The sequence below is a fragment of the Saccostrea cucullata genome, unplaced genomic scaffold, assembly GCF_032062105.1.
Source record: "Saccostrea cucullata isolate Sc308-1 unplaced genomic scaffold, CSIRO_AGI_Scuc_v1 ctg2756, whole genome shotgun sequence".
Taxonomy (NCBI): Eukaryota; Metazoa; Mollusca; class Bivalvia; order Ostreida; family Ostreidae; genus Saccostrea; species Saccostrea cuccullata.
The window spans coordinates 130736-147531 of record NW_026922603.1 but is presented as its reverse complement, the minus strand read 5'-3'; the positions used below and the strand labels follow the sequence as shown (position 1 = coordinate 147531).

Below are 16796 nucleotides of genomic sequence, written 5' to 3'. Positions count from 1 at the left end.
CCTTGATTTAAATTATAGTCGTGGATGTTTTAAGATCATTTTGTAATTGCAGTCAGAAGTCATCGCTAACTGGCGGTACCATAACTCACGCATTCTCAATTTATAGTCACAAATCGATCTTGGACTGATGTCCCCTTATGAGAGCTTATGGCGAAAGTTAAGGTTTCTCGAATACTGCAAGTCAACCTCCAAGGTCAAGGGATGACAAATGAAAGGAATTACTAGTATTTCAATTAACATGATAAACCCGTGAAATATCTAACACCAAGCACCAACCTTTTTAAAGTTATAACCAAAATTATTTTTTTAAGAGTAGGTCAAACTGCAAGGTCAAACTTCAAGGTCAGTTTGAATTAATGCTACTCAGGGGATGGTCTTATTACAAAATACATGCACTTATGAAATGTAAAAGCACCAACGCCAACTGTTCAAAAGTTATAACCAATGTCAAGGATTTCAACAAAAGCAGACCAATTCCCAAAAGGTCTTCAGACCAAAGTTAAAGTGTTTTTAAAGGGGTCAACTTCGAGGTCAAGGTCCATAGCTTATGTTAGAACCGAAAAATGCATCTTCGCTAGCCAAGGGTTTTCGATACGCACCGCTCGAGATCCCCATAAACGTTTAAGGGAAGCGGTGCGGACCGAAAGCCCTTGGCTGGCGAACATGCGAAAAATGTCATTGTCACAAAAATATACCGACATATCAAATACGAAAACCATGATTCCAACCAATCAAAAGTTATGGGCAATTTTAAAGTTTTTGCAGACAAACTGACATACATGTACTAGCATTTGTGAGCATTTTCCATTACATGTATATACTTATGTCCCGATTTTCAGAACTTAGAGATCGACTATATTGTACACAAGTATACCGGTATTGTACTGGTCACATGCATACTAGTATACATGTACTTTTATGGAAATATAAAATCTTAATTAAACTTTAATTAGCTGCAGAAAATTTAACGGTCAGGACATCCCTTTCCCCAGTACATTATTGATTAGCTGCAATAATGTAGCCCTCTCCCCCTTTTTTTAACATCAGATAAAAAAAAAATCGGACAGGGCTACATTATTGCAGCTAATTACTGATCTGTATAGGAAATAACAACCCCGGGTTCCCCACCCCCTAAAACCCTAATTAGATGTTTTAAACTAAATGACATATAAAAATGTTGAAAAAATTATAAACTAAGAGCATCTCAACATGTTTTCTGCAAGCTAAATTCAATTAAAAAACTGTCCATTTCTTAAGTTCTGTAGAATTAGCTTTTTCCCCTATGAATATATTTCAAGGTAATATTGTTTTTTATTTAGCCTCAGACGAAATATTAAACTGACAGCTGACTGCTCAAGGCCATAAAGGCAACCAAACCGTGTGAAGGTTATACTAAAAGTGCTTATAAACAGAAAAAGCGGTTAAAACCATCTAAAAGTAGTTTGATATTACGTAGTCCACCGTAAAACGAAGTTTAAGGCCACGTTGAAATCGTTTGTTCTTGTTGATAAGACTTGTGCTCTAAAGTATATTCGGACTTATATTCTTTGTAAATGTACAAAAAAAAAAAGTTAAGGTTTTTTTTTAAAGCGGAGAAAGAAAATTAAAGGAAAAAATAAACTCATTGTTCAATATTATTATTAACAATATTTACAGAAATCAGAAATAATCTTTCTTGGTATTAAGTAATAATAATGTGTTTTGTTGACGTATACTTGAACAATAATTAAGCTCATAGCATTTATCAACAAAATAAATGAAAATTACACATCTTGATGTAGAGAACATACCCATTACTTGTGCTTTTATACGGGAATAGAACTGAAGAAACGTTTACCGGACAAAGAGTCAGACGACGAACACTTTATTATGGAACGCCGTAACTGCCTTATGTGGAGAACTTTCATTATGTGCTGGTACTTTGACATTATATGATGGTATTTTATCATTATATGATGGTACTTTGTCATCATATGATGGTATTTTGTCATTATATGATGGTATTTCGTCATTATATGATGGTATTTTATCATTATATGATGGTATTTTGTCATTATATGATGGTATTTTGTCATTATATGATGGTATTTTGTCATTATACTACTTTTCATTATACTACTTTTCTTTATACTACTTTTCTTTATACTACTTTTCTTAATATGGTACTACTTTTTCGTCATTATTTGTAGTCTCGATCATCCAGACGCTTGTCTATAACACAAATTCGCTGTTCCTAGACTGGCAGTACGAAATCGAGGATCAGACAGGTAAGCCAGTCTAGGTATCGTAACAGTATTTCACTTGGGTTCACGTCAAATCATGGCTGACGCAAAATAATCACGGAATCTTCCCTTCCGATTCGGGCATTTTGATACGAGAATGGAGCTGAATTTTTCGATGAGATGCAAAACAACATGTAAACTTCCTGTATTGACCAGATTTTTTAAAATTTAATGCGTAATATAATGACAAAATACCATCATATAATGACAAAATACAATCATATAATGACAAAATACCATCATATACTGATAAAATACCATCATATAATGACAAAATACCATCATATAATGACATAATACCATCATATAATGATAAAATACCATCATATAATGACAAAATACCATCATATAATGACAAAATACCATCATATAATGACATAATACCATCATATAATGATAAAATACCATCATATAATGACAAAATACCATCATATAATGCAAAATACCATCATATAATAATAAAATACCATCATATAATGACAAAGTACCAGCATATAATGAAAGTTCTCCACATAAGGCAGTTACGGCGTTCCATAATAAAGTGTTCGTCGTCTGACTCTTTGTCCGGTAAACGTTTCTTCAGTTCTATTCCCGTATAAAAGCACAAGTAATGGGTATGTTCTCTACATCAAGATGTGTAATTTTCATTTATTTTGTTGATAAATGCTATGAGCTTAATTATTGTTCAAGTATACGTCAACAAAACACATTATTATTACTTAATACCAAGAAAGATTATTTCTGATTTCTGTAAATATTGTTAATAATAATATTGAACAATGAGTTTATTTTTTCCTTTAATTTTCTTTCTCCGCTTTAAAAAAAAACCTTAACTTTTTTTTTTTGTACATTTACAAAGAATATAAGTCCGAATATACTTTAGAGCACAAGTCTTATCAACAAGAACAAACGATTTCAACGTGGCCTTAAACTTCGTTTTACGGTGGACTACGTAATATCAAACTACTTTTAAATGGTTTTAACCGCTTTTTCTGTTTATAAGCACTTTTAGTATAACCTTCACACGGTTTGGTTGCCTTCATGGCCTTGAGCAGTCAGCTGTCAGTTTAATATTTCGTCTGAGGCTAAATAAAAAACAATATTACCTTGAAATATATTCATAGGGGAAAAAGCTAATTCTACAGAACTTAAGAAATGGACAGTTTTTTAATTGAATTTAGCTTGCAGAAAACATGTTGAGATGCTCTTAGTTTATAATTTTTTCAACATTTTTATATGTCATTTAGTTTAAAACATCTAATTAGGGTTTTAGGGGGTGGGGAACCCGGGGTTGTTATTTCCTATACAGATCAGTTATTAGCTGCAATAATGTAGCCCTGTCCGATTTTTTTAATCTGATGTTAAAAAAAGGGGGAGAGGGCTACATTATTGCAGCTAATCAATAATGTACTGGGGAAAGGGATGTCCTGACCGTTAAATTTTCTGCAGCTAATTAAAGTTTAATTAAGATTTTATATTTCCATAAAAGTACATGTATACTAGTATGCATGTGACCAGTACAATACCGGTATACTTGTGTACAATATAGTCGATCTCTAAGTTCTGAAAATCGGGACATAAGTATATACATGTAATGGAAAATGCTCACAAATGCTAGTACATGTATGTCAGTTTGTCTGCAAAAACTTTAAAATTGCCCATAACTTTTGATTGGTTGGAATCATGGTTTTCGTATTTGATATGTCGGTATATTTTTGTGACAATGACATTTTTCGCATGTTCGCCAGCCAAGGGCTTTCGGTCCGCACCGCTTCCCTTAAACGTTTATGGGGATCTCGAGCGGTGCGTATCGAAAACCCTTGGCTAGCGAAGATGCATTTTTCGGTTCTAACATAAGCTATGGACCTTGACCTCGAAGTTGACCCCTTTAAAAACACTTTAACTTTGGTCTGAAGACCTTTTGGGAATTGGTCTGCTTTTGTTGAAATCCTTGACATTGGTTATAACTTTTGAACAGTTGGCGTTGGTGTTTTTACATTTCATAAGTGCATGTATTTTGTAATAAGACCATCCCCTGAGTAGCATTAATTCAAACTGACCTTGAAGTTTGACCTTGCAGTTTGACCTACTCTTAAAAAAATAATTTTGGTTATAACTTTAAAAAGGTTGGTGCTTGGTGTTAGATATTTCACGGGTTTATCATGTTAATTGAAATACTAGTAATTCCTTTCATTTGTCATCCCTTGACCTTGGAGGTTGACTTGCAGTATTCGAGAAACCTTAACTTTCGCCATAAGCTCTCATAAGGGGACATCAGTGTTTCAGAAACACATCTTGCTTTAATATATACATGTATAGAAAGAAAATCTGTGTCAATTGTAACAGTCCTTGGATTTATAAAGGATTTCTCTGACTTAAAATTCTGCTTCTTTTTGTGTAAGAAGATGTAGCAATATAAAAGAGGAGTTTATAGTCAGAGGAATCTCGAATTATCCCTGTGTACATGAAGTCCAGGGGTGTAGTTCCTGTCCACAAGTATCTGTCGGGAAGTTTCGGGGATATGAATCTGTTAATCCGCTGAATGTTTTACGTTGCAAATAATTTTTTAACTATTAGTGCTATTGATTTCATATTCACGTGCATTCCTTGCATAAACTAGGCATTTCTTTCGGTACCAACATATTCGACATACTTTTGCAAAATTTTATCAAACTTGGACCTTGTTCATATTTAATGTACGTTTGAACAAGTGGTGCTAGGACTTTCATTTTTCACGCACCCATAGTTTATGCTCAGACGTTTCTATTGGTACCATCGGTATTTGGACCTTGAATTTTTACCTACTTCTGAAAATCTTTAAACTTATATAGACATAACTTTTGGTCCTTTGTTAGAAGTGTATTCCTTGTTACTAAGTCCTTCTTTAGATACCAACATTTTTTCCATACCTTAATCTTTGACTTTGAAATACATTTTTCATATTAATCTTGCCTTTAACTTATGCAAGTTTGGTACAAAGGGTTTCATGCTTCACTTATCCATTTCTTGTGAGAAAAATATATAAGTAAATGCACACTCAGGATTTCAAAATCAAACTTTTCCCAGTTCATTCAACTTCATTGTTTTGAGCCATGTTCACAAACCTAGGTATATATAACGGTTTCAACAGAAAAAATAATTCTGCATCGAGTTAGAAAAAACAATTTAATAACAAAGTAAAAACAAATATATATATATAAAGGTATAAATTGTGTTTTTGTCAGTTGACACGAGTGATTTTATCACAAATACATGTACATAATGGAATGTGAGCGCGCTGTCGATCTGTCACATCACTGCAGTGAGGTACTCCGGCACTAGTGTTTTCTGAAAGTCACATTCAAGTATTTCTCGATCAATTGGTTTGACCAATTTAGGGAAGAGCTTGATGGACTAGACATCACAGAACCAGTCTAGGATGGTTCTTTTCGAATTTACCGTTAAGTGAAATTTTGAGATTCAACTCTTCCAAAATTAAGATTCCCGTTTCTTCGTTTCATAAATCATCCTCACAGTTAGGGAATGGAGTGTGAACTATATTGCACTAAGCCACATTTTTTTTTTGTAAGATGAAGCCCTATTTCAGCATACTTTGGCACATGGAATGTCCAGATGATGACGTCACTGGTCATCGCTGCCCGACCCACACATGTTTATCTGCATGCCGGACGTTATGATTTATGTCATATTTATCAGATTTTCCCTCCATTTTCCAAATTTGTACTCCTTTTGCTTGTTTTGTAACTGGAATGAGAAAAAATAAATATTTTTAATTTCTTGTATATATGAATACTGCAAACGTTTTCATTAAGGGGGTGGGTGGGTGTTACATTAAATTAAAAAAAACAACTCTGTAAATGAGGATGTTTTGAATACACTTCTTACACTTCTTGAGAAAAACCTTTTTTATGACAGAAACTGAAAAACCTGTTTATAAGATCAGACTACATAGACGCTGGAAGACGTACCTTTTCTGAAGAGGAACTGTCCAATTTTCGTTACAGCTCCAAACAGGAAGAAAAGTAATATTCCATAGAAATAGCAGATCAGGACAAGCACCATCCCTTTGACTTCCCCGCCCGTCTCCCGGGGGACATCGTAACGTTTACTGGCAGTCTGCATCCTTCTCAAATACGTCTTTGCTAGGCTCCTATAAAAAAGGTACAATATTAACGTTAAAATACGACCCTTTATTAAATAGGGCGAACATGCTGACTTAGCTTAGTATATATGTACCTGGTGATAATATGCATGCACGGCCAAATTCCACACGCGTGGTAACGGCATGTACGGGGTCAAACACGTTTCAGGTTATTTTAATTCAGTGTTTTAACTCCAAAAATATTTTTATTTTAACATAATCATGACAATATTTTACCAATATCTTTAAATATTAATTAGTTTTATGTCCAAACTAAATTTATTTAAGATCTTTAACCAGGTTTTGCAAATGATAAGTCTATTAGAGAATTTATCTTCAAGTGTATGCTTTTTATTTTTAGCTCTTTGATAAAGCCATTGAAGATCGTTAAACAAAATCTATGTTTCTCTTAAATTAAGTTCATATAATAGATTACATAATTGAGATAACATTTACACAATGGTCAAGGATTAAACGCGTAAGAACATCACGTTAAAATGAAACCTGTATTTTCCTTGATAAACAGCTGATCAAGGTTTCTATCACGTATGCAACAGACTCTATATATATACTTGTAACAAAGGTAGGTAAAATTCCCCTACATCATTTGCATATTCATATGTTTGACCTCTACTTTATTTATACCTGGAAAGCATGGCCCATAAGCATGTGCATGCACTGACGGCTATTGAATCGATTAATTAATTAATAATATATATATATACTGCCTAAGTGCCTTAATTATTTCCTTTTGCCTAATATGATACGTAATATATTGTGTTTTAGCATCATCATTTGAGAACTGTTCAGTCATGAATTCACATTTTATTATATTTATTTACTACAGTATAGATAAACTTCTCACATGCCTGGTAAAAATACAGAGCAATATATATCAGTTTTTTCCCCTAAATTATGTATACATGTTAACATAAAAATTTCAAATTTTAATATTTAATTAATGGTTACTTGCAATTGAATATAAAAACTGGATTAAAATAAAAATATGCATTAAATATAGATATGCATTAAACAATGCTAAAGCCCCAATGTAATTCATTGTAATTAATTAAGAAAAACTGAATACTGCTTCTGGAGAGAAGTTAAAAGACTTTTGAAAAGTCATATATTTTCAGAAGTAAACCAACACGTTTTACAGTGTTTTAGTTGTTGGTATAAATAATGTCCCTTTAAAATAATATAAACTGCTAAATGATAAAATACTTACAAACAAGTACAACTTGGAATGAAAAAATAATCACCGGCACATCTAGAGAACACATGTATAAACTTCCAGCACACACGAAGAAGTGCACTTTCTGCAAGCTCTCCTTCATGTTTTGTTCAAAATTCCTTGAACCACGATTCGGTTCGCCTGTAAACACGTGCGCAATTTAGCGTAAAAACCTCGCTGATCACGCCGTGGACATGTTGAACTTTGGACTCTGTTATGGTCGGGACCAATGGAATGAGTCATTTCTGTCCATTACCTACAGTTGTTTACTATGTTACGTAACAGATAATAGACAAAAAGCCCGCGGAAGGGGTCCGTATGATGAAATCTAGCGGAAGGTTTGCATCAGACTGACGGCATGATGAAAAGGAAAATATCATGAAGAACTCACAAATAGTTTCTAGCCTTATTATTTCATATACTTAATTAGTTCCTCTTTGTTTTCTATTAATTAAATTCGAAAAGAAAGTTTAATGACCTATTTTTCATTGCTCGAAATATTAACACTCAGGAGGGGGGTCCAACCTTAATAATTAAATTTTAATTTTGTTATGTATCAAATTGTTTGTTGAAATGCCCCCTTTGTCTTCAAATAAAATTTTCTAAAACAAATTAATTTTTGCTGCATATCAAAGATTTTTCAGTTGTCAACTGTAGTTATTTTTTCTCCCCCCCCCCCCCCCCCCCCCCGCCCAAGAACGACGCAAAATGTACGAGCACGAAACTTTTTTCATTTTTTCATTTAAATCTTTGATTGAATTAAAATTGTATTTCATTATAATTAATATTCTTTATGGTATCATCCTGTAATTCCTTTGTAAATTTTCATTGTTAAAAACTTTCCATTGTTCGTTAAAAAAGTAGTATTTTAATATATCTATTTCTAATTTGTTTGCTAGTATTTACTTTCAACGCAAAGTGTTCCCTGAACTTTGCGATAAGATTACGTGCAGAGAAACATTTTCCGAAGTGCTTGTCATTTCAAGGCTCTTCAAGCTGTTCATTCACATTTGACACCAATAAGGTGAATTAACTTACCGCCAGGAATAGCTTTCAAACCAAGACTAAGTAATCGTTTTGATGTAATGTCTGAAAAGAATAAAAGACAAATTTGTAACAAGATTTTTTGGTCATTATTTAGCTCCAGCTGAGTGCTAACAGTAAAAGCTAGAATAAAATATAAATCTGATTAACTGATTTAAATAGATCGACCCTTCTCAAACTTAAACAGGTAATAAAAGCGATAAGTAACCCCCTGACGTGAACACTGTTAACTTTACATCCATACAGTATTATCATATTAAAAACAATCCACAGCTAAATAAAACTGGTTGTTTGGTCTTCTCCTTTATATTTATCTCCCTAAAGGGAGCAATGTACTACGGGAGCGATAAAATAACCTGAACACATCTGATTTTGCTCACAAATTCTTTTTTTAAAAAGTAGCGAAATAATACCACTAATAATAATTTTAAAAAAAAACTTTGAATACATTCTTACTAAAACAAATTGTGTTGAAATTTCCAGTAATTCTCTTCTTTATAAATTGGATTAATTGATAGATATTTTATATCGACACCGAACACAGGCACCCGACGTTACTTATTTTTCTTCCAATAAAGAAATTATACCCACCTAGTAATACATGCATTATTAGGTAGGGTATAATTTTTTTTAATTAAAAAGAAAAATAAGTAACGTAAAGGTACCCTGTGTTTCTGAAGAGTTAGAAGCAAGAGAGATAATTCAATGAATAACAAAATTAAAGGTTAATATTTCATTTTAGTTATTCCTCTTGAAGCTTTCAAGTGTTTTTACACTCCTCTTCCTTTTGGCAATTTGACTCAAAAGATTTATTTAAAATGAAAGAAAAATAACATTATCGTTTTTCATCAAGCTTTATTATACTTAACATCCACCTTACATGATGAAATACATAAAATTTGATCAGAAAATGTCTGACTTTCTTCTGAAACTGACATAAATATTCTTAAAAACAATTTACTTAACGTTCATAAATAGCGAATATTCCAAGGCAACAGAACTTTGGAAGCACACAAATCAATGATAAATGTGAGCCTTGTGTGGAAAAGACAGGCTTATAGCAGTATGTATGGGACAAATAACAGGAAATGAACTAAACAGTGTGGAAAAGGGGCAGATATTTTAAACAGTTTCAACATAATTTCAACATCTCTTTTCAGAAGCAGCTCAAGAAGTGAAATGTTGCAGAATCAGTGATGCCTCTAATCCAGAAATAATCTTCATTCCCACTAATGGTGGTATATATACACCAACAACACACCTATTCTCTTAACAAGTACATTTTTGTTCATTTTGCAACCATATATTACAAATCATATCTCAAAACATTGCCTACAGAAAATCTTTTATTTAACTTGACCAGTCAATGTAGCTTTTAAAATTACAATGGCAAATGCAGTAAATGTTGTAATCAATGGTTTCGGAACATGATAGTACTACAAGAAAACCAAAATATAGAAACAATCCATTTTCTGAACAATCAAAATACAGTTGAACTTCGGTATCTTGAACACTGAAATTTCGAATACCATGGATATGTCGAAGTGATTTGGAAGTCCCAACCACATATTCTTTAAGTATTTAACCTTCAATATCTCGAATCCTCGGATATCTCAAAGTTTTTTCTCAGTCCCATCAGGTTCGAGATAACGAAGTTGAGCTTGTATAATAGTGAACCTATGTAACCAAACCACTCATTTGATTTAACAATAACAATTAATACTGAAATACATCATAACACTTTTGAAAATTTCAAACATCAAATTCAATATTGAAGCATGAGCTTAACATGCAGGCAAAATATTAATAATGTGACTATTCATGACTCTCTTTTCAAATAAGCATTAATCATAATTGTGATTCCAGTGCAGGTATAAAAACTGCAGGAACATTAACTTTTTAAAAATTAAAATATGATCATTATAAGGGACAAATATCACAAATTAAAACTGGAATAAAAACAGATTTTGTGGAGAAAATAAATGCAAATAATCATAAACAAAGGTTTTCATTTTGAAGTCACTTGCATGTACATGTACTATGTATATAAAGCAAAGCTTATATAAGCAACTGGTAAACATTTTTCTCTTTTTCAATGTGAAATAACAATAAAGCAATATATAAACTACACTTTGCTTACATGCATATCAATTACTTATAGATGTTAAAATAAAATTGCATTTAATTTTTAAGTTTTTTTTTTAAACTTTTCATAAAAGTAATAACATTGCAAACAAAAGCAATATCAACAAAAATGGCAGTCAGTTAAATTTTAGTAAAAAAATACATTGTCTTCAAATGCTTTGCATTGTATTTAAATGTAATAAAAATATTCTAGTGACAGTGAAATGTGTTTGACTTTAAATGGCAGGGGGAGGGAACTACAAACGTCAACAGCACAAACTTGTTTGGCAAGAGTTATCTATCTTTGCATGCTTTTCACCATCACAATCTTTCTACATCTCCAGTGGAGATCTTCATGAAAAATCCCGAAGTATAAATTAAAACAAAGACACAAATATAGATATATATACTTTCTTAAAAATTCCAATAAAACAAAAATAAAGCATCTGAAATAGTCAACATTCAACCTTTGAAAAATAACTAAATATAAATAAAGAGTGAAAGATCTAAAATAAAGTATCTGCCATTAAAGCAATTAAAATTTAATTATTGATAGTGTCTATTCTTTCTAATTGCGGCCACATTCGGGGCACAAGATGTCTCCTTCGTTCATAAGGAAACCTTTCCCGACCATGGATGTGTCACATTTGTAACACACAAAACAGTCGCTGTGCCAGTGTCTGTCTTCAAATGAGATGAACTTGGTTCCTCCAAAACCTGGAATGTTTAAAAAAGATTAATTTCATTCCATTTGAATTGAATAAATATACTCTAATACTGATCACTAGCTAAAATTGTTTCTGAAATGTTGCCAGAATTACCAGCTTGATTTTTTTAAGGAAAAATAATTCTTCAAAAATTGAATGAGTTTTCTTTGGATATTTCTAAATTTTATTTCACACTACAATATATATACCTGGGTACACATTTTCAAATTCATAGCACATAAAGTCAGTCTTAGTAAGTAATCCTGTACATATTATAAGGGTAGGTTCGAATGGATCATTTATATTCAATCAATTAGATACAAATATATAGATCATGTGCATTTCTGGTCTTGACATTGATATTTTTCTCATTCTTTAGTTGGCAAATCAAGGCAATCATGCGAAAATGCATCATTGATAAGATTAGAATCCAGTGAAATAAAATTAACAGGATAAATACTGAAGATATAAGGTCCTTGCACCGAGCCACAGTTAATATGGCATGGCATATGTGGTCTTCATGATATTTTTTTGGCAAAATGCATTCCATTTTATTTTGTGCACAGAGTAGAAATGAGAAGGATTGATACAGATATATTTTTAAGATCAGCTGTTTGAGAGACATGGTCTATTGTAATTAATGTCTGATATTAACAGCTTACCGTCAAAATCTAAAAATAAAAACATATACACATGTAGTATTTATAACAAACAAATTTCTACCAAAATACACTTCACTGCTGAAGTTAAAAGTTCAACTTTTTCAATCCGCAGCTTTATAAAGATCCAATTCTGGGCCAATATACATTCCAGCGAATACTAAAAAAGAGCAGTGGCTCTTCCAACCAAATTGAGAACCAGTACCCAAACATTAAAACCATGCAATTTCTGTGAAAAAAGTTATGCTGATATTTTAAATGCCATATTTTCAATTTTTACAAATTACCAGTAATAGCCTTGGAACAACGGCAGCATTTCTTGGCGAACAGCTCTCCATAACAATCAGCACAGTACGGCTTGTCGTCCTTGGATGTGAACTTCTCCTTGGCCAGTTCCTTGTTACACTGGGTACAGGTGAAACATTCCCGGTGCCAGGGAGAGTTCTTGTAAGACACGCCTCCCTTGTTAATCACCTGTCAAAATTATTTTCTACATTAAAGAAAGGCAGGTATATACCCTTAAATTATGAATCTATAAAAGATTCAAACTTTTAAATCAAGAACTAGCTTTCAAGGACTTCCTTATTTTAGAAAACCATTGGACAACTAATTCATCAAATAATTGACAAATCTCAGTTACTGTAATACTTTACTACCCTAAAATAACATCAACAATTAAATCAAGTTCATTCTATCCTAAAACTGGAAAACTTACCCCATTACATTTAGAGCACTTCTGAGCAAACTGTTCCTCATAGCAGGGTACACAGACGGCCTCATTGTCCCGCGGGATGAAGCTCATGTTCCTGATAGGTTGTTTACAGACCATACACACAAAGCATTCCTCATGCCATTGCTTTCCCTTGTACTCGAATTTCTTCATCCCTGTCAAAATAGCAAATATATATAGTTAGACTACTGATGTAGCTAGAGCAGTTATCTCCCTTTTTTAAACACAATTGGAGGATTCAAAGCAAAATAAAAGCAATATAAGGGCAAATGGACAACATATTTACATTGTTTAAAACTTAAAATTAATGAAGAGAGAAGGGGAATGTATTCTATAGCAAAACAAAAAGAAAGTAAAATAGGAGAGGGAACTTCCCCTTGAAGATCATTGCTTTATCTACCTGCATAAATATCAATAAAATCAATGCAACAAATAGTTTTAGTTTTCAGAATCATAATTTGTTTATGATACATAAAAGTCTGAACATTCTGTCTTTTTATGTACTAAAGCAATGATCTTTTAAAAATAGACATCAAATAGAAAGAAATTATACATAACTTATCTTTGGTTAAATATTATTAGAAAACAAAATCACTACCATTCTGCCAAGAGCAATTAAAAATAAATACCAGCAGACAGAATTAACACACACTGAGAAGAACAAGAACTATATAGATGTGGAGACATCACCTTTCAGAATTTCCTTCCCAATTTTAATTTCAAAATTCATACATTACCATTAATACACATTGAATTTCATACATTTAGTGAAGTTTAGTCAAACAGAAAATTTCGCAGAAATATGACTGAAATATTGCTGACTCTATATTAAACAATAGTAATCAATCAATCAAACAGTAAATTGATTATCTGATTATACATTGACATTCAGTTACATTATTGAGGAAGGGGAGAGAGGTAATTTATATGTCTTCATCCTGTATTGTTTTGTTCTAACAGACAGATTTCAACATCATTAAGAAATTAGAGAATAAAACATGAAGTTTAGGATACCAGTGATGCGATAAATCACTGAATGCAATAAAACATGTAAAAGGCAATGTTCAGAGAGCCAATCACATGAGAGTCACATGGCTGACATGAAAGGAGCCAATCACATGATAGTCACATGGCTATTACATGAAGGGAGACAACTCAACACTGAATGGCGGCCATATCCAATATATCTCACCTACGGAGGCGAGTTGTAAAAGCATATACCAGGGGTCTGAGGGGTTACACTCAGAATGCAGCTCTAGAAAAAAAGGGAAATCATTAGCAATTAATATGGGGATTTTATAAACATGTTTGTTAAAGGGATGCCACACTGAAAAATATTTTTTCTTCGTATGTTTCCTATCTCTATACTATGTTTATCAAATACCTAGTACATGTATGCACTCAGTAAATCTTATCGTGAGTAACAATTCTGCTACCAAGTCCTAAAAATCCTCATGTAATTGTTAGATTTTATAATCAACACATGCCTGTGTTTCTACTGCAACCAAAGGGAAGCAACTGCTGTCATAAGAAAAAAACTAAACAAATGTGTAGAATGAGCAAAATCTCTGATAAAAACCTACAGAAGTAAAGACAACATAGTTAATATGTACAATTCTATATGCTACAATATGTACATGTATTACATTGTCAAGTAATTCTAGCAACTAGAATGGTTCTATATACCAGGGGTATAGGTACATTAAGAAGACAAGAATATACATTAAACCAAGATTGAGTACATGAGTTATTAAAATATCTATAATAAGTTTTCAGAGAAATACAATAAATTAATTGTCCTAGCAGCTAAAAAGACATTTTCGTTATAATTGCCAAGAAAATGTGATGGAGAACTTGTTGAAGAAAGAGAGATTGGATACATTATTTTTTTTTCTAAGGTCTAAATATACATGTATAAGTGCACAAGACAGTTTTTGAATTTGGAAAACTAATATGTAAACTATACAATGAAAGTTTTAAAATTATCCCAATTTGATAACTACTGCTTTGTCAAAGTACATCCATTAGGTATTAAATACATGTATGGTGTGCTACTTTTTGCATTTAAAAATAATTATTCCCCACTACTCTGAAACAGAGCTACCCCTCCCCCTCCCCTCAGAAGTAAATATCTCCTAGTCTGAGTGTGGCTCATTTTCTGAGTGAGTACAATTAAGAACCAGCCTGATGATCCAGCCGGAGAGCTAGCGTTAGAGAGTGCGCCTAGCATGCCAAGATTATATACACAAGCCAGATCTCTATATACCTTCTATGCCTCTCTCTTCATCTCCTGAAGCCACGGAAACAGAAAGTTTAACAAATTGCAGAAGAAGACTGCTAAATATTGCATGTACTTTTTATCATCTTTAACACCACATTGGATTTTTGCCCTATGCCTTAGGGTAAAGTTTTTTTGGCAAGTTAACATGCATGCAACATCAGCAGTGTGGCAACGCACTTTGAAAAAATTACGCACTTTGAAAAAATTTTTCAAAGTGCGTTAATTTTTGGGACAAGGTTAACGCACTTTGAAAAAAAAATTTTTTTTTCAAAGTGCGTTAATATGGACCATATTAACGCACTTTGAAAAGAAAATTCTGCATGGTTTAGTCAATATTCCTACAAATCTTAAGTATGATAATTTATCATTTGAACCTGATTTGATACTTTTTGTCCCCCGCTTGAAAAGTGGGGGGTATTAATTTGGGTCAACCTGTCCGTCTGTCCGTCTAGCTGTCCGTCCATCCGTCTTTCTGTAACGCTTTCGTTTCCACACGACATCTCGACAACCCTTTGAGCTTTTGCAATGAAATTTAACATAACAGAATCCCTGTGGCCTTAGAAAGACCCCTTTTGAATTTGGGGTCAAAAATACAACATCAAAGGTCGTAAAGAACTACGAATGATAGTATTATTCTTCCGCCTATCTATAAGTCAATTCTCAAAAGTTAACATCTTGGAAGGATTCTCAAATTTTTTATGCATATTTATATGAATTTTCATAAAACCTTACTTATTTGGGATACCAAAGAGAGATAAATCTATAATTTTGGCAAAACTTGTGTTTTCCACTATAGAAATCAACGGAAAACTGAAAATATTTTTTAAACAACCCCCCCGTGAAACAAAAATTCCTTTTTACAGATAATATGGACTGTTATTTTACAAATTTATGCCAAAGCTTTTTGTGTTTCACAGGGGGGGGGGGGGGGCATATGTTTATATAGACAAAAAGCAAAAAAAAATTCTTATTTTTCACCAATTTTAAAGCTATTTAAAACTAAATAATTGTATTTTATTAATTTATATATGCTTTATTTATTTGCGTAAAACATGAGAAAAGATATTAGATACATGTTAAATGAACAATTCCTATGAAAATATCATGTAAGTTAAATACCTGGAGGTTAACAGAGAGATTATCAGATATGGTATCAAATTAACATCGAAAAGCAGACAGGTACATAATATAATATTCTGATTTTCCTGAAAATGAACATAAATAGACTTTGAGATTTAAATTAACAAAATTTCGATTTACTACAGACTTCCGTGTACAGTGCTTATATTGTATTTAGAATGCTCTTTTTTCAAATATCATTGACACTTAAGTTTACGAGTTATAATAATAGATACATCTGGGTGGGAATGATAAAGAGTTGAGCTGATAGACCTTAATTCAGCCAGTCTTTTCTTCGTTGTCCGTTTCTAGGTTTTCTTCAATCCATCAGTTTTTAGAAAGAAGCACATCAAAGTAAGGGCACCGCAAAACGGAGCATTCCTTCCCAAAAAGCATGTTCAGTAAATCAAGGCAGCATTTGACATCGATCGCGATACAAATTACATCAATTCCACACAGAAAAAAAAATAACATA

The 16796-nt window shown here is 32.5% G+C and overlaps 1 protein-coding gene and 1 long non-coding RNA gene across 6 annotated transcripts in view; both read right to left on the bottom strand.

Annotated features, from left to right (window-relative positions):
• Positions 1–5428: 5428 nt before the first annotated feature.
• Positions 5429–7861, bottom strand: LOC134262064 (uncharacterized). The gene is made up of 3 exons (XR_009990933.1): positions 7652–7861; positions 6251–6432; positions 5429–6026 (listed from the first exon to the last, which is right to left on the bottom strand). It is a non-coding gene; the product is annotated as an uncharacterized LOC134262064 (long non-coding RNA).
• A 1675-nt stretch (positions 7862–9536) lies between these two features.
• LOC134262070 (four and a half LIM domains protein 2-like) overlaps positions 9537–16796 on the bottom strand; it is a 46715-nt gene continuing 39455 nt past the window's right edge. For 4 of the 5 annotated variants that reach the window (XM_062744454.1, XM_062744458.1, XM_062744456.1 and 1 more), the window contains exons 8-11: positions 15188–15211; positions 12907–13076; positions 12479–12665; positions 9537–11542 (exon numbers count right to left, since the gene is read on the bottom strand). In XM_062744454.1, coding sequence (XP_062600438.1) covers positions 11394–11542; positions 12479–12665; positions 12907–13076; positions 15188–15211 — 530 coding nt within the window. In that variant the 3' untranslated portion in view covers positions 9537–11393. The remainder of the gene's footprint in view (positions 11543–12478; positions 12666–12906; positions 13077–15187; positions 15212–16796) is intronic. The other variant, XM_062744455.1, reaches the window with a different exon arrangement.